This window comes from Mobula hypostoma, chromosome 14, assembly GCF_963921235.1.
Source record: "Mobula hypostoma chromosome 14, sMobHyp1.1, whole genome shotgun sequence".
NCBI lineage: Eukaryota > Metazoa > Chordata > Chondrichthyes > Myliobatiformes > Myliobatidae > Mobula > Mobula hypostoma.
In genome coordinates, this window is record NC_086110.1 from 15,023,261 (window position 1) to 15,049,681 (window position 26,421).

Consider the following 26,421-nt stretch of genomic DNA (forward strand, 5'->3'; position numbering starts at 1 on the left):
TACCATGCTTGATGGCTCATGCTTATACAAATGCATCGTAAATACCTCTTACTTAGCAAAGACGTCTCTGAACATTACTACAATGTGTACTTGCTCCACCTGCAGTGGCACTGTGGATGATGTAATGGCTCTGGTAAGCAAGGATGAGGAGTTGGAATAAATTCACATACAAATTAGTCTCTGTACAGAAAGCCACCGCATTGACATCCATGCGTGGGAGTTCTGCTAAATGACAGTGTGACCATTCTCCCTTGACGGGCTTTTCTGCACACCCTGAGAAAAGAACCAGCCAACTCAAATTGTCACAAACAGGGAATTGGAGTCGGTTTTATTTATGGTGCAGAATACATGCTCTTAATGTGCATCTCCCCCTTTTCCCCAAAAAGTTATGTTTTTTTTAAAAGAAAAGTCAGGACAGTGCAGTAAAAGTGAATGAAGAGGCACATATAGTTCCCATGGTTAAGCAAAGAGCACAGGAGACAGCACTAAACTCAGCTGTTCGGTTAAGAATTAACAGCTATCAGAGAACAGCAATAGCTTCGAAAGTAAACAGGAACAATAGTCTTTGAACAACATCCATGTGTATTGAGTATAACAGTCTGGAATCGCACAGCTCACACAGGAAGACAGAATGTGAAATATCACAAAAACACAAATCACATATCCCTGCTAGTGGTCCAGAGTGAAAACATTGATTACAATTCAAAATACGTCCTTCTCATTGTTCGGCATTAGACTATACAGGCACTCCCTGTACATTTTGTTAAAATTACAAAATGTATTATTTACAGAATTTTACACACAGTGTAAACACACAAAATTTGTCCATTTATTACAAGTTGCTACAACATGTGATGTAAAAATGTGTCATGGCTAACAGATTTAGTTAATTTAAAAAAAGGAAAACAATCACTAGTTTGACAAGGGAAAGGCCCGAGTACCTTCACATCTTCCCGTGAACGAACATACCTCTCAAGAATACTGCAAACAACAGAAATCTCCACACTGAGCTTGTGTAGCATGCAATCTCTCCCGTGGGCCGACAAAATCGGCCAGTGGCCAGCATTGTCGCTGGGGCGTGTAGTTCCATCAAATGAAATAGCACTGAGAGATGATGAAACCAAGTGTGTTGAAGATATGTCTTTGGCATCAAATTAATAATATGCAATTCAAGAAATGGCAGACAGGATTGCATCTTGATTCAATTGAGTGGTGAAGTGACCAAGTCACCACTTCTCCACCAAGCAGCAGGACCGGCTGTGTACATGGACTGGACTCCTCTCCACACCCCAGTCTCACCTAATTAGCTGGCACTATACCCTGACACTCCTCCGTGAATAAAACACATTAATCAAGTAATTAAAGTGTATGTAGTGCAATGATACAAGTTCAATAAAACAAGCTACCGTCTAAGCTACAGAGATAGGCTGTGGCTGAACTCACAAACAAACTTCCGTCTCTGCATACTGTGCTGGGACACAGAAATATGAGTGTATGGAGTATCACACCAAACAGTAACACATATTAACAGAAACCTGAAACACTGCCCTTGAGGCTCAACAACTTGTGCTTCTTGTGTCTGCAGCTCCATTGCCCTCATCCTTGACAGACACAGGACAGGACAGGGCCCCCTTGGTCTGTGGCGTACGACTGAAGAGAGGAATCGGCGTGATGCAAGCAAGGAGCAACATACCCCATCGCCAGGGTCCCATCGCCAGCGATGAGGTCAGTGACAGACTGAACACCTCCCCCCCCCCACCCCCCGTACATGTGCGGCCAGGGCTGGTGTGGATCAGATCGTGCTGCTCTATACAATCGCGACAGCAAACCAAGGCACACTGTACTGAACCGGTTGCATCCTTGTTGGTTCAAATGAGGCAGAGGCTCACTGGATCATCTCTGTGTTTCGAGCCTGGCTGTCGGGCCTGGGAGGACTGTACAACGTTACTGATGCTATGTGATTGTTCTGCATGACCTGCGAAGGAGATACAGGAACACTTGATGATCTAAACACTTTTAAAATATACAGCAAGGAAAGTTATATAACACTATCATATTCATGCTAACTTTGAATTTTCCTTGTGTGATTTTCTCCCCAGACTGGGGTATTTGTGGATATTGTGTACAGACATGTTGAGGTTCAGAAGGCACATTACTTATTACTCAATCACGAGGAATTCTGCAGATGCTGGAAATTCAAGCAAAACACATCAAAGTTGCTGGTGAACGCAGCAGGCCAGGCAGCATCTCTAGGAAGAGGTACAGTCGGCTTTTCGGGCCGAGACCCTTCGTCAGGACTAACTGAAGGAAGAGCTAGTAAGAGATTTGAAAGTGGGAGGGGGAGGGGGAGATCCAAAATGATAGGAGAAGACAGGAGGGGGAGGATGGAGCGAAGAGCTAGACAGTTGATTGGCAAAAGGGATATGAGAGGGAGTACCTGGGATCCTCAGAAGGTCCAAATTGAGAGGCTCGAAAACGAATCCTAAAGCTAACTGGAGTAAGTTGGCGGCGGAGGCACATTCCAAGAAAGGATATATGGCTGTGATAGCGAGGCTGAGTCAAAATGTGGTTGAAAAGTTGAAGAGCCGAAGAAATTCCAGAAGGGGAGCAGTGAGAGATGGTTTCACTGAACTTCCGTCGAAGCGGAGATTTAAACTTCTTCAGTGTAGGCATCACCCGAAGAGGCTTTGCAGTAGTGAATTTAAAAATGCAAACACGAGGAGTTCTGCAGATGCTGGAAATCCTCATGTTTGCATTTTTAAATTCACTACTGTGAAGCCTCTTCGGGTGATGCCTACACTGAAGAAGTTTAAATCTCCGCTTCGACGGAAGTTCAGTGAAACCATCTCTCCCTGCTCCCCTTCTGGAATTTCTTCGGCTCTTCAACTTTTCGACCACATTTTGACTCAGCCTCGCTATCACAGCCATATATCCTTTCTTGGAACGTGCCTCCGTCGCCAACTTACTCCAGTTAGCTTTAGGATTCGTTTTCGAGCCTCTCAATTTGGACCTTCTGAGGATCCCAGGTACTCCCTCTCATATCCCTTTTGCCAATCACCTGTCCAGCTCTTGGCTCCATCCCTTCCCCTCCTGTCTTCTCCTATCATTTTGGATTCCACCCCCCAACTTTCAAATCTCTTACTATCTCTTCCTTCAGTTAGTCCTGACGAAGGGTCTCGGCCCGAAACGTCGACTGTACCTCTTCCTAGAGATGCTGCCTGGCCTGCTGCCTTCACCAGCAACTTTGATGTGTGTTACTTATTGCTCGGTAGCTTTACAGAAATCTCCACAATATAATAACTACATCCAATGCCAGTGGGCAGCTGGCACTTGAGCAAGTACATTATATTGTGGAGAGCTCTGGTAGGTAAAGTAACCATGTGGTAAGGAAGACACAGGAAACCGCAGATTATCATCTTCCTGATTTGTTAGATTTAGCTTTTGTAGACCCCTCCCCTACTTCCCACCCATTTGTCTGCTTTCACTTATCACCCACATACCTTTGCCTCCTAGCAGCACCCATCCTCACCATTCTTCACCCATCCTTGGCCCACCCATCACCCTCTGGCCTGTCTCACTTGGCCCCCTCTCCTTTTTTATGCTATCTTCCCACTGAGTCCTGGTGCAGGGTCTTGACCTGAGACGTTGACAGACGCTGCTTGACCTGCTGAGTTCCTCCAGCAGTTTTGTTTTTTTGCTGGTCGGAAGGTACACCCTGGCCTCGTTTGTCTGTGCACAGTATCTACTGATAAACGGAGAAGACAAAGTGAGCTAACTTTCCATTTTCTAACCTGCAAGGTCTGGAACTGGCGTATCTTACCTCAAATATCATGCGCTGCAGTCCGAAGCAGAAGGTTGATCCAAAAGGGTTTGTGTTGTTTGCTGAAGAGGATCTGTGCCAGGAGACAGGCAAAAGCAAGTCAATTGATAGAACAATTATGGAGAAACAACACTGGGCTACCTACTAACGGGATCCCCAATATCCCTCCAAACAGGCTTAATGCTTTCGCTGCATGTTCCGCTTAAAAAATCATGTGTTTTTGCTAAATAAAAGTAAGGTGGAAAATTTACAAATATTTGCAGTTTGCATATTTGTAACACAGAAGTTCTGCTAAACAAGTAAAGTTCCCAAAATGCTGATGATTTTAGTATTCATGTTAAACAATGGGGCTTAAAAATTGCTTGAACAATTCCAAAAACAAGTATTGTGCAGTTAAATATTGCATACATTACTAGATTTGACTTCTGACTTTCTGGCCAGATTTTCTTAGCAACTATTTCCAGACATAAAACTCCAAATGACATTTACAGTGGTGTAAAATGTAGAATATGTCAGCAGTGAGATTTTCGACTTCACTATTCTGAAAAACAGCGTCTCTTATTTATTCAAAAGAACTAGTTTTGACTAAATATTTTCCGTGAAATAGTGCTGAGCAAAAGGCCAACACATACAGCCATTAATCTGCCAAATATTAGTTTGCTGCTCACTGCTGTACTCAGGAGATCAATCAAATACTTTCTTCAAGGAGAGGAGCCTTCATTTAATTTTCTATTTGCAGAGGCTTTTTGCTGGCTGGTAGAATTCCTGGGTGTAGGATTTGATAGAGTGAACCCATGTCCTCACAGATTTTACCACCTGACTTTATCCCTGGACAATTCCAACTCCTCTCATCTTCACTATCCTGTCCCAGTTCCTTTGGCCACTTGAGAGCAATCTTCACCAGATTCATTCAACAGCACCAATTCCACTGTAGCTGCAAATAACTTGTTTGGATCATCACGTTTATCTTCAAGAGCCAGCTACAGAGATTAAACCTGCTCGGCTCAATTCTGGAAGCTGTTAGAATTTACATATATTTATAGAAAACACGACGCTTAATCTGACAATTCCCATTTTAGCACTGTGTCACCTATATTCTGGTTTGTAAACCTCACAACTGAAGAATTTTTATTTTTGTGTAATTTTCACCGATAAATAGTGAAGAAATTCCCACACTGTTCTAACATTATTAAAATGCACTAACCCAATTTCTGGTCCTATCTTTTAAGCTAGTTCTGTGAGTCTAAACATCTAGGGTATATGCAGTAAGAAATCTGACTCAGTTGGCAAGTTTATTACATCTCAGTCTTGCTCCTCAGTTCCTGTGCTACACACATTCACACCGATCCCAGCCCTACGATCGAACTAGAACATTTTTTTAATCACATACACATACCATACCTATGAAGGACCACTGGCTTCTCCATGGGGTGTCCAAGCAGCTCCTGAATTGCATCCCACTGAAAAATTTAAAACAGGTATCAGCCCTGATTAGCAGCTCACCAACACATCACCATGGTTTCTGCCTGGCATGGTACGATAGTGTTAAGTTTGCACAGTCACACTATTTTGACTTCTTGCATTTCCCTTCGTCCTTTATATTTGTGTTCAGAGGCTGACCGAGGCTAGTTCAAACATCTTCGTGGTAAATGTGCTTCATTCAGATGAGGACATTGGAGTCGATCTGTGATGCATGGGCCCGGGAACCCTCAAGTAAATCTGATGAGGACCTTCGTGTTTGATTAGCTTCAGAACCTAACAAAGGTCAATGTCATTTCCAGCTGCTTACACAAGTACCATCCACCACGTACAATAAAAAAAGGAATTTAATAATCAATAGAAAATTCTATTAACTGTGCTGAAAGTCTGAAAGGAGCCAGATATATCACAGCACTTAAAAGTAAAGGAATAATATAAAGTGTTACTCTGAGTCCCAATCTTACAGTATGATGGGTTACCTTTTTCAGAGAGTTAATCTTCAGTTTTAAAATCATTAATGTTCTTTGAGGGAAAAGGGGAGGAGTCTGCCATAGTTGGATGCATCAGCAAGGGAGATGAGGCTGAGTACAGGGCTACGGTAGGAAACTTTGTCACATGGTGTGAGCAGAATTATCTGCAGCTTAATGTGAAAAAGACTAAGGAGCTGGTGGTAGACCTGAGGAGAGCTAAGGTACCGGTGACCCCTGTTTCCATCCAGTATGGACATGGTGGAGGATTACAAATACCTGGGGATATGAATTGACAATAAACTGGACTGGTCTAAGAACACTGAGGCTGTCTACAAAAAGGGTCAGAGCCGTCTCTATTTCCTGAAGAGACTGAGGTCCTTTAACATCTGCCGGACGATGCTGAGGATGTTCTACGAGTCTGTGGTGGCCACTGCTATCATGTGTGCTGTTGTGTGCTGGGGCAGCAGGCTGAGGGTAGCAGACACCAACAGGATCAACAAACTCATCCGTAAGGCTAGTGATGTTGTGGGGATGGAACTGGACTCTCTCACGGTGGTGCCTGAAAAGAGGATGCTGTCTAAGTTGCATGCCATCTTGGACAATGTCTCCCATCCACTACATAATGTATTTGGGTGGGCACAGGAGTACATTCAGCCAGAGACTCATTCCACCGAGATGCAGCACAGAGCGTCATAGGAAGTCATTCCTGCCTGTGGCCATCAAACTTTACAACTCCTCCCTTGGAGGGTCAGACACTCTGAGCCAATAGGCTGGTCCTGGACTTATTTCATAATTTACTGACATAATTTACATATTACTATTTAACTATTTATGGTTTTATTACTATTTATTATTTATGGTGCAACTGTAACGAAAACCAATTTCCCCTGGGATCAATAAAGTATGACTATGACTATAGTTGAATTTTTATTACCTTCAAGAAAATGGAAGTGAACTGTATTCTGTCTTGCAAACAATAATTTGAAGGTATTCTCATGAGGTATACAGGAACTTTTTAGTCGGTTTAGAAGAGTGATATTATATAACCTTAGTTCATTAAGTAGAACACACATGGAACAAACACTTTTAAATACTACACGTGGTAATGGCTAATGTGTTAAGAAGCTTAGTTAAAGCTAGAGTACTATAGTAATTTATGACGCAATGAGATGGACTTGGCATGTGACAGGAAGTTGTTTGATCATGTGTATATCAGGAGATTTTCCACTACCAGAAAGAACTTCTTTTGACTGAAGCCAGAAGTTGACTGGAAGTCTAAAATTGAGATGATACACTTACATAAACTGTTACCAGGGCTGCAGAGCAGCAGAAGAGATGTAAGAGAATTGCCTTGTTTTATTTGGTTTCTGACTCTGCTTCAAACTATGGTCTTAATTGAGTGGCTCAAGGATAATGAAGACTCGTACATTTGGTGTTAACAGGGACATCAAAATGTGGTAGGGCTGTTTACTTGAATAGAGTAAACTTTGTTCGTTAATAATTTTGAAATTCAGCAACATTCTTGAACATATTAATTGAAGAAGAATCGTATTGTAATAAATGAATGCTTTGATAGGGAATATTTTTATCATGATAATGGCCAATCCATAGCTTGACTGCTATGGGTCTTGGAGAACTTGATGGCAAATGTGCTCTTGCCCTACTAGATACTAGAGGCTGGGTGATGAGCAGGAAACTTTGGTAGGTTGCTGCTGTGCATCTTGTAATATATGCTCCAGAACAGTATGCCAGTGGTCAATATAATGAAGGATTCAGGTGGTGGAGGGGATGCAAATAAAAGGACCATTTCCCTGGATGTTAAGCAAGGTAAGATTAAGGGGAAGCAGAGCTTCTTTCCCTTCACCATCAGATTTCTGAATGGACAATGAACCCATATAGTATATTTACAAATAATATATTTCTTATTGAAATTTACAGTATATTTTATGTCTTGTACTGTACTCTGCCATAAAACAAGTCTCGTGACATATGTCAGCGATAATAAGCCTGGTTCTGATTCAGAGAGGCTGCGGCATTTAGAGAAGGTAATGAGGAGAATGAAGACATGAAAAAATAGTTTTAGTATGAATTAAGACATTACACACATCAGTTTTTTGGAGAAGAGAAAGAGAGCTAATTTCACATTTATTAACTTGCATCTGAAACTGTTTTAGAAGTTAGCACCAGAGTAGCTCAAACTTGAAGGGATCTTCAAACACATGTTTGGAGCACTTGCATGCATCTCTCCCATGGGAGCTACTTTGAAACAGCCCTGTACTGGTTTGGTGCCAGATCAGTTTTCAGGTTAAATACAGGGATACTTTCCATTTGGCCAATCAATAGAGTGCAGTAATGCAGGTTGAAGATTCCAAAATCAACCGTAAAATATATGCAAATCAATAGTATTTGCATGGAACAGATTGGCATCCAGATATGGCTTGTATGCGCCTGAGTCTTGGGGGACATTGAATTATTCAGTTATTTCAGTATCAATGGCTCACCTTGCTGTAAGTAGTGACAATACATGGCTGCAATTGTGCATCAGTGCTTTCATCTGTCAATAAAAACCCAAATCATCAGTAAGTGGGAGAACCAACAAAACAATTTCAGTTCTATCTAGTCAACTTGTTCAATCTTAATTTCAGTCCCAGCCTCCAGGGCAGTTTAGAGTTTATACTTCATTCCCTATGACCACACGAGTTCCCTATACGTAATTCTAACCCCCCCTGCCTCCACGCTCCTGCCACACCTCAAACATGTGGCATCTTAGAATGCCCTGCTGTGTAGATAAGTGATAGAATAAGCAAATAGGAATGTGGGAAGAATAGAAATGGGATTAGTTTGAATGACTGCTTGATGGCTGGCATGGATCTGATGAGCTATAGGGTCTGTTTTCGTGCTGTTTGACTCCAGCAAAACTCCAGCTGAAATCAGCAGAAATGAAACAGATCGTAATCTCAGCTTTAAAAAAGAAATCTACAGTGGACCAAAAGGTAAACATAGATGAAACATTCGTGGTCCATCCTCCTTCCCTTTCTCCCACGGTCCACTCTTCTCTCCTATCAGATTCCTTCTTCTTCCGCCCTTTACCTCTTCCACTTATCACCGCCCAGCTTCTCACTTCATTCCCCCCCCCCCCACCAAACTTGGTTTCACCTATCACCTGCTAGCTTGTACTCCTTCCTCTCCCCTCACCTTAGTCTGGCTTTGGCTCCCTTCCTTTCCAGTCCTATGAAGGCTCTCAGCCTGAAATGTCAACTGTTTTTTTATCTCCGTAAATGCAGCCTGACCTGCTGAGTTTCTCCAGCATTTTGTGCGTGTTGTTCTGGATTTCCAGCATATGCAAAATCTCTTGTTTATGAAACCGCTTCTCATAATTGCAATAAGGCCATTCTATTGGGCAGGCCAGGTCACTGCACATCCAACACTAGACTCCTGAAGCAGAAACCAGCTTCAGAGCTGTCCTGGGAAGTGATTACAAGTTGGAGAGATGGCCAGATTCAAGGATTGCTAAAAGTATTAGTTGTAATAATTCTGGGACTGCTACAACCTCTGTCAGAGCATTGCCATTTGAAAATCTAAGACTTGAAATACATAGTGGAGCATGCTGACTTTTGTCAGATGACCTTATTCTGCTATGCCCATATGACTATTCCATCTTTCAAATAAAGAATTAATACACAAATAATTTCTACTACTCAAAGTGGAAATCTGGGACCTAAAGTTAGGGTCCCTATGGAAAAACCAACAACGGGATTTGAATGTCATTCCACCATAATTGCTCAAACTGTATGTTGTGACATTAACCTCTCAGCCCCAAGTGTAGGGACCACAGTCCTGATGCATGTTTCAAACAGAACCACTGACAATCTCTTCAGCTTTTTCTTCCCTCTACAGAAACCGTTTGACCTGCTGAGTTCCTCCAACTGTTTGTTACTGCTCTGAGTGAGCTGTAACGAGTAATAGATTACTAGCTCTAAACAACAACTGACTCCGTCTCTTCAAGAGCTAACTGGAAGGGTAAAGTTGTCTTGATTTGAGTATTATTTTTGCCATCAAGAATAACCTGGTCTGGTGTCCTAGAAACTGTCACCATCACATGACCACAAGATATAGGAGCAGAATTCAGCCATTTGGCCCATCAAGTCTGCTCAGCCATTTCACTATGGCTGATCCAATTTTCCTCTCAGCCCCAATCTCCTGCCTTCTTCTAATATCTCTTCATGCCCTGACCAGTCAAGAACCTATCAATCTCTGCTTTAAATATACATAAAGACTTGGCCTCCACAGCTGCCAGAGGCAAAGAATTCCAGATTCACCATTCTCTGGCTAAAGAAATTCCTCCTCATCTCAATTCTAAAAGGACGCCCCTCTATTCTGAATTTGTGCCCTCTGTTCTTAGACCCTCTCCAGTTTCAGCAGATCCTTTCTAAGATAAGGGTCCCAAACCTGCTCACAATACTCCAAGTGAGGCCTCACCAGTGCTTTATAAAGTTTCAACATTACATCCTTGCTTTTATATTCTAGTCCTCTTGAAATGATGTTAACATTGCATTTGACTTCCTCGCCACAGACTGAACCTGCAAATTAACCTTTAGGGAATGCTGCACAAGGACTCCCAGTCCCTTTGCACCTCAGTTTTTTTTGTATTTTCTCTCCATTTAGAAAATAGTCAATCTTTTCATTTCTTCTACCTAAATGCATGACCACGCACTTCCCAACACTGCATTCTATCTTCCATTTCTTTGCCCATTCTCCTCATTGCTTGGGGGGGGGGGGGGGGGAAGCTCTGTTCAATGCAGGCTGGCACTTCCATTGTATCCTGGATAATGGACTACCTGATTGGCAGACCAGTTAGTGCGGCTTCAGCGCTGTGTGTCAGATGCGGCTATAAGCAGCACTAGGGCCCCACGGGGGCTTCCTTTCTACTCATCCTGTATATCTCGGACTTTAGATATAACACTGAGTCATGTCATCTGCAGAAATCCTCTGATGACTCAGCAATAAATGGGTGCATAAAGGGAGAATGGGAGGATGAATACAAGATCCTGGTGGAAGACTTTGTCAAATGGTGCAAGCTAAATCATCTGTGGCTCAACACAGTTGATGCCAACAGGCTCAAAAAACTAATTAGAAAGGTTGTTTTTTATAAAGGAGTCAAAATGGACACACTGGAGGCTGTGGTGAACAAAGAACCCTACGGAAAATCCTGCCAATTCTGGACAATGTTTCTCACCCTCTGCATGCCACTTTGGCTGAACAGAGGAGCACTTTCAGTAATAGACTAAGACATCGGTGCTGCTCCAAAGAGCACTATATGAGGTCATTCTTACCCTCGGGTATAAAGCACTATAATGAGTAACCTATAGCTGGGGAAGTGATGAACCTCTCCTGTTAGACTGTTTAAGATAACTTATTCTTATTTATTCTTCTTACTTCTAATTTTGTAGATCCTTGAACTTGTAATGCTACTGTGACAATGTAATTTCAATGATCAATGAAGTACAGGTGTCCCCTGCTTTATGAAAGTTTGCTTTACGCCACTTCGCTTTGACGAAGACTTACATTAGTACCTGTTTTCGCTAACCGAAAGAAATCCGAAGAGGATTTTCGCTTTTACGATAAAAGGCGCCTGCTTTAAACTTGTGTTTACCCCGAGAAAGGAACTTGTGTTTACCCCGAGAAAGACTACCATGACTGCGAAGCCTTGCACGGGCAGGTGTGTGCGCATGCGTGTACGTGCGCACACATACGTGCCGATTTTTTTCTACAAATCGGTTTTGGCTAAATCTTCCCGGTTCTGATAAGTGAAACTACACTGTACATACATTATTTCTACTTTATATAGGCTCTGTATTTATCATATAATTCCTGCTTTTACTGTACATTAGTGTTATTTTAGGTTTTATGTGCTATTTGGTATGATTTGGTAGGTTATTTTTTTGGGTTTGGGAACGCTCAAAAATTTTTCTCATATAAATTATTGGCAATTGCTTCTTCACTTTATGCCATTTCGGCTTACGAAAGGTTTCATAGGAACGCTCTACTTTCAGATAGCGGGGGAACTCTGTATGTATCTAATCTGTCTAAGTCCTTCTGTAGCCTCTCTACTTCCTGAAAATTACCGGTCCCTCCATCTGTCTTCATATCGTCTGCAAACATTTCAACAAAGCCATCAACTCCATCATCCAAATCATTGACATATAATGTAAAAAAAATTGGACCAGAGACCCCTGTGAAACACAAGTCATTGGTAGCCAGCCAGAAAAGGCTCCCTTTATTCCCACTGTTGCCCATCAGCCCCTGCTCTATCCATGCTTGAATCTTTCCTGTAATACCATGGGCTTGTGGCTTGCATACCAGCCTCATGTGTGGCACTTTGTCAAAGGCCTTCTGAAAACCCAAGTACACCACATCAACTGATGTTTTTTTGTCTATCCTGCTTGTTGTTTCTAATAACCTACGAGCTCCCTCTAATGTAGAACCATATCCTGGAAGCTATGAATGTTGTCAAGGAAGATTTCTACTCTGAATTTAAACCCTGACCTGCATTCCCAATACTGAAGCCATGTTGAAGAATGAAACAACCATAAAGGTAGAAAGTGATCAAGATGGACTTAGGCAGGTCGTGATTTAGTAATTTATGCTCTCTCAGCTGCTGAAATCATGATCAAAACTTCTGTTCTCTGGACTTGATTCTTATGATCTATAGAACGGACCTCTTATTTTCCACCCATCATAAAGCTTTGCTGCCTACATCCCACTTTGTACTAGGTCCTGATCATCTATCAGCCACCCTATCCACTGGTACCCACATCAGCATTTAATGAAGTTCAAACACCTATATCTTTGGTCTTTCTCCAACTACTCCAACAATCTAGCAAGAGTTTTGATTTATTTCATTTTTTTTGTGCATCTCAAAACCTTCCTCCAGCCAACCACTGAAGAATACCTTCAGCTAATGTGGAACCAGATTCAGAAATTCCTTCTCCAAACCTATCTGTGCAACTTCCTCCTCCTCAAACCCTACCTTGTAGCAAGATTATAATCACTACTTCATGGGTGCAGATGACTTCTGTTGGTGTTTCTATGAATTACCATAGTAGTTTTCCCAGTTGAAACCCCGAGATAAATAAAGGACCTACTTTATTCGCCAAATACATTTACATGTATTAGGAATTTGCTGTGGTGTGTTGGTGCAACATGCAACAAAAATATTTATATAATTGTTTCTTTAAAATTGTTAAAAATGAACTTAGAACAGATATGGAATAAAATATGCATAAATTCAAAAGTACAAGCATGTATTTACAATGTAAACAGCTTTTATAAAAAATGGTTTGAAGTGCTTACAGTGCAGTGTAGTGGCTGAGGTAAGAGACAGAGGGAGGTTGAGGGAGCTACCTAGAATGGTTTATCAGATTAACTGCTTGCGGGGTTAGAAATGCTTTTGATGGAGTGAAGTTTTTGTATTAATAGCTCTGCTTTACAATGCACATAACATTCATTGATAGGTTATTTTCATAACCAAGTAACCCCTGCAGTTACTTCAATGTTAGAGTTCCTCTCATCATGGAACCTGGGTAAGCAGAAGTGAGGGGAACAGGGTACATGAAATCCAAAAACAATTATGTTGGTTGGGCAGAGCAGACAATTGCCAAATATATACGGAAACCAGCAGTGTGCTATAATTAGATTCCAAAACAAATTTGTATGTACAGTGGTTTCTGATTAATTGAGCTATTGGTTAATCAGGGCAGCTGCTTATTTGGGACAACTTTTAAAGAACAAAAACTAATTGAGAAAATAGCCAGGATTCCCTTCATTTATTTGGACACAATTCCGCTTAATTGGGACAGGAGACTGTTGCCGAACAGTTTCTAACTAGCGTCTGTCACATCCACTTGCATAGAAAGACACTACACCATGTTTTGAGCAAACAGTTTTTAAATAGTGTCAATTACATGCGCCTGTGATCAAAAAGTAGTGATTTTTCTCAATTACAGTTAGCAAGGAGGCAACATACATCAAAGTTGCTGGTGCAACTTTGATGTATGTTGCTTGAATTTCCAGCATCTGCAGAATTCCTGTTGTTAGCAAGGAGGCAGGTGAGAGGAGAGAGTGCAGAGCACTGTGTGTGTGCAGCCCTCCGGTGAAAATGATAATCGTATCCGTTAAATAGGGGCCGTGGACAATTCTGATTTGATGGAGACAGATGTGAAAGCACAGAAGAACATCTGGAGAAATTTCTGAAATGCCCGTTCGCTACTGTTGTTACTGCGTGATCGTGAATCTTCCGGAGGGAAGGCCTCAAAATCCCCGGCTTTGCCTGCTGTTGGCAACTGAGATTGAGGTCGAATCGCTCAGATAGAGGTGGTGCTCGGTAGTCAGTGTCGGAGAGCTGATCGGAGGCTCGAAGTTTTCCGACGACTCAGAGTCGGACTGTGGTCGGGCATGGCAGGGTGAGTTTTTCTTCCTTCTCCCATCTGCGTGAGATGTGGGACATTTGAGAGACTTTGAACTTTTACTGTGCTCATGGACTGTTCTTCATCAAGTTATGCTATTGTTGCACTGTTGTAACTATATGTTATAATTATGTGGTTTTGTTAGTTTTTTCAGTCTTGGTCTGTCCTGTGTTTTGTGATATCACACCGGAGGAAATATTGTATCATTTCTTAATGCATGTATTACTAAATGACAATAAAAGAGGACTGCGTGTCTTCATAATCTAAAAAAATCGAAAGTAAAAAGCAGCAAGATAAATCAGAACTGTTTTGCTTACTGTGGTTTCAAGAGTTTGGGCCTGAAGGTGCCAGAAACTGCTGGGAGTGAAAATGAAATGATTTCAGTCCACGAAGAATTTGAAGGTATCGACAATCATCTTGAATGTTACAATGAAAATGAAGATTTGGAGGATACAGTTGTTGAAAGCATGTCCTGAAAAAGGTTCTTGGCCCAAAAAGTTGACCATTTATTAATTTCCATTGACGCTGCCTAGCCTGCTGAGTTCCTCCAGCATTGTGTGTGCATTGCATTGTATGAAGGCAGGCAGCCCATTATTTACACTAGGTGTCTGTGCTAATTTTGTTCACTTACTCTCAATCAAATGAACACAGCAGCAAACACTGGATAAATTCCCCTGTTGGTAACTATAAGGAACTAATACAGTTATATAGTAGCGTATTAGTATAGGCAGGCCACTTACATAAAACTTTGGCTAATTGGGGCAGCCGCTTATTGGGCCAAAATGTACTGGTCCTAATGTGTCCCAATTAACCAGAATCCACTGTTAATGGTAACTGCTTAATGGTTTTGATCTTTTTAAAAATTTCCCACCAGATGTTTCCTTTGTCTCATCATTTGGGAACAATGCCACACCAAGCAGTTCATTTAATCATTCAGCTTCAATAATTTCTTCCTAGAACATCTGTTTTGCATTCTCTAGAATTATCATCTTTCCAAGGCAAAAAAAACCTGATCATCTGCCACCCCCAGCTGTCCCACAGAAAGGGATTTCACCTCGTTTTACTGCCAGTGGTATCTTGAAATCACAGCGATGGTATCTGGCAAAAACAAATAAAATTACAGACAGTTAATTATATATTTGGAGTTATTCGCTCTGCTGAGTAACTAAGTCCACCCTGCCAATCCCATGCTTACGAGAGAAAATGCTAAAACTGGATGCAATACAGGAAATTAAATGGTGTTGCTAGGAGAGCTACAATCTCGTAGCAGCAGAAACTCTGGTCCTGTCCGTGTGGCTGTATCATTACACCTACACTTTTACTTCATCTCCAAAAAAGCTTTCTGCTGGGGTGGGAATAATCTACTGGAGAAAGGGGAAATGTTTAACTCGTATTGTCTCTAGAATTAATCAAAGTTAATCCTAGAGTACAAAACGTCGACTGTACTTCTTCCTATAGATGCTGCCTGGCCTGCTGCGTTCCACCAGCATTTTGTGCGTGTTGCTTGAATTTCCAGCATCTGCAGATTCTCTCGTGTTTGCCCTGACAGTAAAGATTCATTTCAAGACACTGGGAAAAGTAGAGCACTCCCCAAAGCTCAGGAGCCACTTCAAAATCAGAGAACAGTGTCAAAACTTATCGTGTCAGCACACTAGCACAACTTGAGAGAAAGAGTGCTTAAAAATCAAGTTTTTAAAATGCATGAAAACCTGATCTACTGGGGCGCAGTGAGATGCGACCTGCTTTATATTGTTGAGGCATGGACTGCTGTTGCAGGCACCCAAAGACAGCAGAGATCTACCACGAGGGCCGACTGCATAATCCTCGAAATCCACTGGGAGGATGGATGAATCTCCCTGGCCCACACCCCCATAATCGAGGCCCTGATTACACACAGTTGACTCCAGTTGTCCACATATGTTCCTTGAGCAGGCACCCTATTCCAAGTTTAATCACAGAAAGAGTTTACCAAGTGGACAAAAGAAAAGATTCAAATGCAATCTCAAAGCCTCCTTGGGAGCACCACAATGCCTACGTCATGACTGTGAAAAATGGAGGACTGTTGGAATAGTCACATATTGGAACACAAAGAGCACACAGACCATGCACCCACTCATCCTGTCAGGCACTTCCTGCCTCATCTGTCTGCGAATACAGCATTGGCCTCATCACTGACCTCAGAAGCTATAATTGCTGGAGTAGGAGTCATTCTCAAACTCAGGAGACCACCAAAGTAGTAAAAGAAACTTTTACTCAAGTTGTTTTTTTTTTTTGGAATTTTCAAGAACTGCAAAAAGAGCTACATGACTCACTTCAGACCATGGATAAAAATATACATCTTCATATTAAGTGACAGAAGTCATTAATGTAAACACCATACCAGAGAATAGCTGTGCTCAATGCCTCTCACCCTATGTGGCAATGGTCCCAACAAGACTGAATCCCAGTTTCGATGCTGCAATGTGCATGTAGGGTAAAACAAAGAGCAAACAGTCACCTAGTGGTTGCTCTCCAGAACCCACCTCCTGAATAGACTAATTTCAGGAAACTCAAACTTTATATATACAGAGCAGTGACTATTCTGAAGAGAACCTGGTACCATGAACGGGCTTCTGCCAATATTCTGCATCATTAACTTGTCCTGTTGTGATTTAATTAAAGACTGTTATGGTTCCCTGATGATTGATCAGAATACACAGATATCCAGGTTACATTTACTTTCAACTCTGCCTCTCTAACATAGGACACTCCCGTCAGTCAGAACAGAGATAGTGACTGAGAGATCTTTGGAGTCGAAGAATATGGGGTCAGTGCAGGATGGTAGGCATTAGGTAAAAGAGCAGCCATCACTGAACATGGGGCAGTACAGAACAAGAACAGGCCCCCTCAGCCCATGACGTCAGATGCCAATCTAAAGAAATCCCACCTGCCTGCACACGGTCTGAATCCCTTCACTCCCTGCTTGATCACAGGCCTGTCAAAATGCCTCTTCAGCGTTACTTTGGTATCAGTTACCACCACTATCCCTGTCAGTGTGTTCTTCCGCCTACCACTCTGTGTAAATAAAAACTTGCTTCGTAAATCTCTATTAGACTCCCCCACCTCACACCTCAAGTGCATGCCCTCTAGCATTTGACATTTCTACCTAGGAAAATGATCTATGCCTTCCATAATTTTATAAGCTTCCATCAGGTCACCCCTCACCCTCTGTAACTTCAGAGAACAATCTAAGTTCGTCCAACCATTCCTTACAACTAATACTTTCAAATCCAGACAACATCCTGCTGAATGTCTTCTGCACCCTCTCCAAAGACTCCACATCCTTCTTGTAACATGGTGACCAGACATACACCCTGTACTCCAAATGTGGCCCAACCAAAGTTTTATATAACTACAACATGACTTCCAGACCCGGACTGATAGGGGAAATGTGTAGTACGTATGGCTTCTTCACCCTCCTATCCAGTATTGTTGCCATTTTCAAGGAAGTATGGACTCGCATAATCCATAATCTGAAACGGCACTGCATTCCTGTGGAGCCTGTTGGCCCAGTCCTGGTTCTGTTTCTTCAGCATGCAGTTGTGACCAGGAACACACCAGCTGAAAATTTTGTCAATGCAGATTCAATTTTGCTTTTCAAAGGAGAATTGAATAAATATTTTAAAACATAAAAGTTTGCAGATCTGTGGGGAACTGGACTGAACGGCTTGCTATAAAGAGCCAGAAGACACACAACCCTCTCTGGTGTGTGGTTCACTCTCTGACTGAATGTAATGTTTACTGCTGAGGTTGACACTCACATATTGAAGTTGTAATGACCTGGGTAGTTGGTATGAAGCACAAATTTCTTCACCTGATGTGTTGTGGCATCAAACAGAACATCCTGTCAAAGAGAGACAGAAAGAAATTAAAGCTGAGGTGACTGGTATAACACCAGCTTGTCAGCAACAAGTGGTACAGTGGATACGTACCACTCCTAGAGTGAAGTAGTTGAAAAAGTAGTCATTGCACTTGGAGGGAACCTGCTTGTGAGGGGAGGGAGAATGGATTTTCATCTGTAAAGAAAAAGCACATGGATAATCATTACATGAGCAGAGAAAGGGCAGAAAATCCAACTTAATACAAGGTAAATAGTATCACACTCAAAAAATTCATGGTCAATACAGACATATACAGTATCTGTGCTGCTGAGTCCACAGATGGGGTGTTCATGACATGAAATAATGATGTACTCACTACTGAAATGTCACTGGTGTTAAGCAGTAGATGGGAACTGGCTAACATGAAATATGCAGAACTTGTTTTTAAGCAAGTTGTACTGGAAATAACAATCGGTAAGGAAGATTAACATTAAATACACTGCATCTCAAGGTTCAGTCTGTCACTTAATAGACCATAAACACAGCACTCCCTAAGATACTTAAGTGTTGGGGATAGATGAAGATCTAGACTTACCTTGTCCTCCGACTTGTAGAAAACTTTGTGTGGAGATCCCAAAGCACTCAGCACATCCTGGCAGGAATCTCCAAAATACACACAGCGTTCAAATGTATGCATTTTTGTGTCTGCCAGTATGCCAGGACCACAACCTGCAACCAGGAGAGAGGTACCTTAGAGTCAGCTCACAAGTCTGCATGTTGGCGAAGCAGAGAACATCACACTTTATTCAAGCGAGTACGTATTGATTATTCAAGTAAGTTAATAAAACCTTAGTAACACACACAAAATGCCTGAGAAACTCAGCAGGCCAGGCAGCATCTACGGAAAAAAGTACAGTTGACGTTTTGGGCTGAAATCGTTCGGCAGAACTGGAGAAAAAAAGCCGAAGAGTACATTTGAAAGGTGGGGGGAGAGGAGATAGAAATGCCAGGCAATAGGTGAAACCTGGAGAGGGAGGGATGAAGCGAAGAGCTAGGAAGTTGATTGGTGAAAGAGACAGAAGACCATGGAAGAAAGAAGAAAGGTGAGGGTGTGCAGGAGCAGTAGAGGGAGGTGATGGGCAGGCAAGGACAAAGGAAGGACGAGGGGATGGGAAATAGTGAAGGGGGGAGGTGGAGGCATTACTGGAAGTTTGAGAAATCGGTGTTCATGCCATCAGGTTGGAGGCCATGGATGGACATATCGGAATGTGAATGGGAAGTGGAATAATGGGTGGGCACTGGGAGATCCGCTTGTTCTGGTGGACATTCCCTCTACACCTACACACCTTCCCCTTTCTTCTTTCCTCCATGGCCACTGTCTCTTTCACCAATCAACTTCCTAGCTCTTTGCTTCATCTCTTCCCATCCAAGTTTCACCTATCGCCTGGAGTTTCTCTCTCCCTTCCCCCCACCTTTCCAATCGACTCCTCGGCTATTTTTTCTCCAGTTCTGCTGAAGGGTCTCAGCCCGAAACGTTGACTGGACTTTTTTTTCCCATAGATGCTGTCTGGCCTGCTGAGTTCCTCCAGCATTTTGTGTGTGTTGCTCGGATTTCCAGCATCTGCAGACTCCCTCTTGTTAATAAAACCTTGTTTACTTACATTGCGGACTTACCAGTGCTACGCATCATGAAAAGACTTCAAATAAACATACATCCCTCAGCAAATGGAAACTGGGTTCGCAATACCAGGCTATTGATAAACACAAGAGATTCTGCAGATGTTGGAAATCCAGAAGAATACACAGAAAATGCTGGAGGATCTCAGTAGATCCAGCAACATCAATGGATCGGACCCGAGCAACACACACAGCGGTCTCGACCTGAAACCTTGACTGTTTCTAACTCTCCATAGATGCTGGCTGACCTGCTAAGTTCTTCCAGCATTATGCGTGTGTTGCTCAGGCTATTAATACACCAGCTTTAGGTAAACCTTAGCAGTAAATGAAAACTGGCAACGTTATCGTACAGAAGCTGCGTCTGACAGTATGTGCTAATATTGGAAAAATTAGTACGAATGAAAGTAAATTCCTTCTGCTTTGTTCTAACAATCCTGGAATTCAGTTAAATCTGTGGATAGCTCAAAATAAATTATAACTTTGTTTTATGTGTTTCCTTACCAACAGCTTAGATATCAGATTCTGCAACTAACTTTTCACAATCAGGCCAACAAGTGCAGTGCGTTTAATTAAATCAAATGGTGTTTCAATAAGTGATTGTCATCATTAATTATTTTGCAACTGTAGTCTGTAATCCTTTCATCTTTTTCAATGCAAGTCACAAATTAATGATCCTCACCATAGAAATAGTTTGGTGTGTGAATGGTGTGTATCACAGGCTCTGTGAGATAACGTGCTAAGATTTCTGCGGAGCTTCCCAGTAGCTTTGTGGCCAGAGCCAGATAGGACCAGGTGTTCAAAGGTCAGTGCAAAATTACAGGCTCTAATCTGAAATGACTGTACAGCAAGTGCAAGTTGGATCAGTGTACAGAATAATAGATAAAATATTTACTTATGCTTTACCCTATCACACTAATGGCACTGCTTCCAACTCGTTTCTCCTCTTCTTTCACAAACCAAACCATCTAAAAACTCTGATGCTTATAATATAATCAATACCAAGTCCTACTCTATAGCAACTCCATGCTTATTAATTTACATTGATCTACCTCTGCAATTTAACCAAATTTAATATTTTTTCATCATGTTCAAATATGCCTACAATAGTCTCTTTCCTCCCAATGTAGCAACCAGAGATGAGTTCAAATTCCACCACTGCTGCTTTGGAAATTTAAATTCAACTAAACATTCATTCCCTTCACTGCACCAAGAGTGGTAGCATTTACCATCTACAAAATGCATTCGACATCCATAGTTCAATGTACACACGTTACCAAAAACTATCTTGAGATTCATTTCCATGCAGGCATTCACAGGAAGTAAATAAACGTAATGAAATTCTAGAAAAACCATACATAAACAAAGAAAGAACGAGAAACAACTAATGTGCAAAAGACACTGCAAATAAAAATAATACTGTGAACTTGAGTTGTAAGAGAGTCCTTGAAAGTCAGTCTGTAAGTTGTAGAATTAGCCCAGAGTGGTGGATAGCCAGAGGCTTTTTCCCAGGGCTGAAATGGCTAACACGAGGGGACAAAGTTTAAAGGTGCCTAGAAGCACACTTTTCCACACAGAGTGGTGGGTGTGAGGAAAGCACTGCCAGCGAAGGTAGTAGTGGCAGATACAATAGGGTATTTCAAAAGACTCTTAGGTAGGTACATGGAGCTTAGAAAAATGGAGGGCTACGTGGTAGAGAAATTTTAGGCAGTTTCTAGAGTAGGTTGCATGGTCGGCACATTGTGGGCCAAACTGCCGCACACTGGATGATTTTTTGTTTTTCACATGTCTCTGTAATCTCTAGCGACTGCTGTACATGAAAATCCCAGGAGATCAGCAATTTCTGAGATACTCAAAGCAGCTTATCTGGCATCAACAATCATTCCAGTGATATAGTCACTTAGATCACGTTTCTTCCCCATTCTGAAGTCTGGTCTGAACAACAACTGAACCACTTCTGCATGCCTTTAAATACTGAGTTGCTGCCACATGATTAGCTGATTAGATATTTGCATTAATGAGGTGTACAGGTGTATCTAATAAAGCAGCCATTGAATGTACAATGTGATTAATTTCTCCAAGAAGTTGCCATCTTATTTCTAAATAACCACAGGAGCTGTTCCAGCGATGTCAAATCCAACCTAAGTCATGCTTGTTGATTTGCATCTGGGTTCACCAGATCTGCAAAAAACTGCAAGAGAGATGTGTTTTTATACCTCTAAAGCAGAGGCACAAATTAATTATTGCACCTACACTGCTAACCTTTACAAGGAGAGCATATTTCAGCGTAGACTGGTAATAAACATCCCTGCTTTTTAAAGATATGATGCATTTGACCCCACACAATAGTTACTCACCTGAACCAGCAGGGGGACCCAAGGCAACACTTCCAGAGAAATTCTAAATCTCAGCCACCAGTTCAAAAGTCACTATGGATTTGTGAATTATTACAGAAAGACTTATAGAAACTTTCCCTCTAAAGACTGGCTGAAACTATTCAAACATACCTAGGCAACATGCCTTGATTTTTTTTTTTTTTAGCAACATAAGCTCATGGAACTGAGGAAGTTGTGGTGAGGCAAGGGTTAGCATAACATCCAGACAAGGATACATTGCAAATAGAACGCAGACAGCTCAGGTATTACGTACACGCAACCCTGTAAAAGTATCAGCAGCAATACAGCACACCTGGAGTCTGGTTTTGCTGTTAACAATCACTATTTCATTAGTAACTACGTAATATAATAACTTAAACCGGGTAAACCAAGAGTGAGCAGTGCTATTCATATATAGTGTAAGAAAATAAAGTTCCCAAACTCATTCAAGCCCATGTGGCAAGAGTTCAGTCTTACGATGGTATGTAAGGAAGTTCCGTTCAATGCTCGGAGTTGGTGGCGGGGGAGAGGGATATTTGTAAGCCAAGGTGAAATCCACGATAGGAGAAGAACAAGTAAACAGTTGGTCTTCTGTCATCAGCTCCGAATCCACTCACAAAGTATCACCGACAGTGATCTTCACAGAAATATCCTTTCTCACAAGTGGTTACCACAATCCCACGCCCGAATTCAGCTACGGGTCATCCCAAAGTGGTGGCCACAGGATACTCAAACCGAACCCACGTATGGATTATCACCAACAGTAGCTTATCACAAGGGGACCCTCTTCAAGGGAAAACTACCACCCAGGCAAGGGTAGACACGCTGGTAGATTCCACAAGGTTACCCCAATCACACAACGTGATAGCCACTTATCCAGTTCCATGACATATGAAGTAACCCCAACAGTGATTTGCCACAGGGGTGCCTTCTTCAGTGAACTACCACACCCAGACAAGGGTTAAAACACATGTTAACACACATGTGGTATTCACAAAGGTTTTCCCTCACCAGAGAACCCACTCTTGTGGATTAACTATGTGACAACCACACTTTCGTATTCCAATGGAATCAAACTCACCCTTACGGGCTACTTGGAGAGAGTCCAAATAGTGATCTCTTTGTCACTAGGTTTCTTCTATTTCAAACCTTTCTCTCCCCTCTTCTCTGCACCTGCTTCCAGATGCAGCAACTTATGAGAGTCATTTATCAATACTCTGGATCAATACTCAACTCACCCCTTGTGGGCTACTGAAAGTTTAAACCAGCGACCCCACTCACTGGTGTCTTTCCATGATTGAAACCATCTCAACTCTGACTGTGAAAACGAGAGTGTCCTCGTAAAAATCCAAACACGCTGCAGAGAGATGTAAACAAGCTGACAGCGAAGAATGGCTCCGCCTCTCTCCCTCAGTCAGTTAGCAGTAGAAGACAGCTGCTTTTCCTAACGCTGTATTCAGTCTCTCTCTTTCTCCTTAAAAGCATAGTCCATAACGAATGAAACTTAAGATCCCATCACACAGGCAAGAAAAGTCTTTGAAGAGACAATTACTTTACTAGCTTTAAAATATCCTTGGTTGTTAGTTTGTAGTTTCTATTGACTTTAACAGCTCCATTGTGAATGGTGAAAGTAAAAAATTCAAACATAGTTTACCAATCTATAAGTGCTAGTCAATTCTATATAAGAATAGTATTTTTCTTTTCTGACTTCAGAACAGTGACTCCTTGAGCACATGTAAAGTATGATTGAAGAATGAGTGCATGTGTTCAGAGTCCAGTTAATGACGACAGAACTCCATCTCATCTTCTGTCTAGGCACATTGCAACCCTTGGGAGCCTCGGGACTCAATGATGAATTCAGCAATTTAGGATAGTCAGCTTTTCCTACTTGTGTTAGAATTGATCATCCACCTCAAGGTCACCCACCTTAGTTGTTACCAACTGCATTGAAACCTGTGTGAATGAGTGTGTGCCTACAAAAACTTGCTGTACATTCCCACCAAAAGCCGTGGATAACCCAGGAGATTTGTCGCCTGCTGAAGGCTAGATCTGTGGCATTCAAGGCTGGCGACCCAAGTCTGTACCAGAAAACCAGGTATGACTTGCGGAGGGCTATTTCAAGAGCGAAGAAACAACCCTGAGCGAGGTTGTAGGTGACATCAGATACACGCCAACTCTGGCAGGGTTCGCAGGACATTATTTGCTACAAAGCGAAACCCAACATCATGAATGACAGTGATGCTTCATTATCAGATGAGCTCAACACCTTCCATGCCTGCTTGAAATGGAGAATATAACTACAGCTGTGAAGATCCCTGCTGCATCCAGTGACCCTGTGATCTGTCTCAGAGGCCAATGTCAGGCTGTCTTTCAGGAGGATGAACCCTCGCAAAGCAGCAGGCCCCTATGGAGTACCTGGTAAGGCTCTGAAAACTTGTGCCAACCAACTGGTGTGAGTACTCAAGGACATTTTCAACCTCTAACTGCTACGGTCAGAAATTCCCACCTGCTTCAAAAGGGGAATAACTATACCAGTGCCCAAGAAGAGTGGTGTGAGCTGCCTTAATTTCTATTGTCCAGTAGCACTCACATCTACAGTGACGAATTGCTTTGCGAGGTTGGTCATGGCTAGAATCAACTTCTGTCTCAGCAAGGAGCTGGACTCTCTGCAATTTTCCTATCGCCACAACAGCTCTACAGCAGATGTAATCTCAATGGCTCTTCATGCGGCCGTAGCTCACCTGGGCAATATCAATACCTATGCAAGGATGCTGTTCCCAATTGATAAGTTACAGAACCTGGGCCTCCATACCTCCCTCTGCAATTGGTTCCTCAACTTCCTAACCGGAAGACCACGATCTGTACAGGTTGTTGATAATATCTCCTCCTCGCTGATGATCAACACTGACGCACTTCTGGGATGTGTGCTTAGCCCACTGCTCTACCCTCTCTATATCCATGTCTGTGTGGCTAGGAGTAGCTCAAAAATTTGCTGATGATACAACCATTGTTGGTAGAATCTCAGATGGAGACAACAGGGCGTACAGGATCGAGATATACCAGCTAATTGAGTGGCATCGCAGTAACAACCTTGCACTCAATGTCAGTAAGATGAGGGATCAGCAGTGGAGAGAGTGAGCAGTTTCAAGTTCCTGGGTGTCAGGATCTTTGAGGATCTAACCTGGTCCTAACATATTGATGCAACTATAAAGAAGGCAAGACAGTGGCTATATTTCATTCGGAGTCTGAGGAGATCTGGTTTTTCACCCAAGACACTCAAAAACTTCTACAGATATACATTCTGACAGGCTGCATCACTGTGTGGTATGGGGGGGGGGCTACTGCACAGAATCAAAAGCTACAGAAAGTTGTAAAATTAGTCAGCTCCATCTTGGGTACTAAACTCCATGGTATCCAAGACATCTTCAAGGAGCAGTACCTCAGAAAGGTGGCATCCAATATTAAGCCACCCCCATCACTCAGCACATGCCCTCTTCTCATGGTTACTGTCAGAAAGGAGGTACCGAAGCCTGAAGGCACAGACTCAGCGATTCAGGAACAGCTTCTTCCCTTCTGCCATCCGATTCCTAAATGGACATTGAACCCATGAACACTACCTCACTGTTTTATATACTATTTCTGTTTTTGCACCATTTTAATTTAACTAATATATAAATTTGCTGTAATTGATTTACTTTTTTTCATAATATCATGTATTGCATTGTACTGCTGCCACAAAGTTAACAAATTTCACGACATATGCTGGTGATATTAAACCTCATTTTGATTTTTAGCTCAATTTTTCCTCTTTCCACAGGTACTGCCTGATATTCTAGGTGTCTTAAGCATTGTTTTCTGTTTTAGGTTCCCAGCAACTGCTACGCTCTGCATCCTTTTTTTTTGCTGCAATCACCATTTACCCATTAAGCAGAAGGTTCAGTAGCATTGTGTTTGCCAAAGTTCCCTCTCTCCTTCTCTCTCTCTTCCCCCCCCCCCAACACTTTGCAACTGGAAACATACTTGTTTCCTCAATTTTGCTGTCCTGATGTGGGATTATTAGCCTGAAACATTAACTCTGCCTTTCTCTCCAGAGATGCTGCCTGGCCTGCTGAGTATTTCCAGTACATTCTGCTGTAATTTAACTGTTCAATATATGCAGTTTTTTAAAACTTCAATTTCAATTTGGAGCCACTTTGCAAGGAATTGTGTTTCCAGGGGAATTTGTATACTAATTTCACAAGACAATAGCAGTTGGCCCATTAATAGAATCATTTATTA

General features: G+C 42.1%; 1 protein-coding gene across 5 annotated transcripts in view; it reads right to left on the reverse strand.

The window, feature by feature from the left end:
• Positions 1-325: 325 nt before the first annotated feature.
• Positions 326-26,421, reverse strand: part of phaf1 (phagosome assembly factor 1) — a 124,282-nt gene continuing 98,186 nt past the window's right edge. For 4 of the 5 annotated variants that reach the window (XM_063066709.1, XM_063066710.1, XM_063066712.1 and 1 more), the window contains exons 9-16: positions 18,690-18,823; positions 18,206-18,289; positions 18,035-18,117; positions 15,289-15,332; positions 8,271-8,323; positions 5,222-5,280; positions 3,821-3,893; positions 326-1,975 (exon numbers count right to left, since the gene is read on the reverse strand). In XM_063066709.1, the coding sequence (XP_062922779.1) occupies positions 1,886-1,975; positions 3,821-3,893; positions 5,222-5,280; positions 8,271-8,323; positions 15,289-15,332; positions 18,035-18,117; positions 18,206-18,289; positions 18,690-18,823 (620 nt within the window). In that variant the 3' untranslated portion in view covers positions 326-1,885. Of the gene's footprint in view, positions 1,976-3,820; positions 3,894-5,216; positions 5,281-8,270; positions 8,324-15,288; positions 15,333-18,034; positions 18,118-18,205; positions 18,290-18,689; positions 18,824-26,421 lie in introns of all 5 variants that reach the window. The other variant, XM_063066713.1, reaches the window with a different exon arrangement.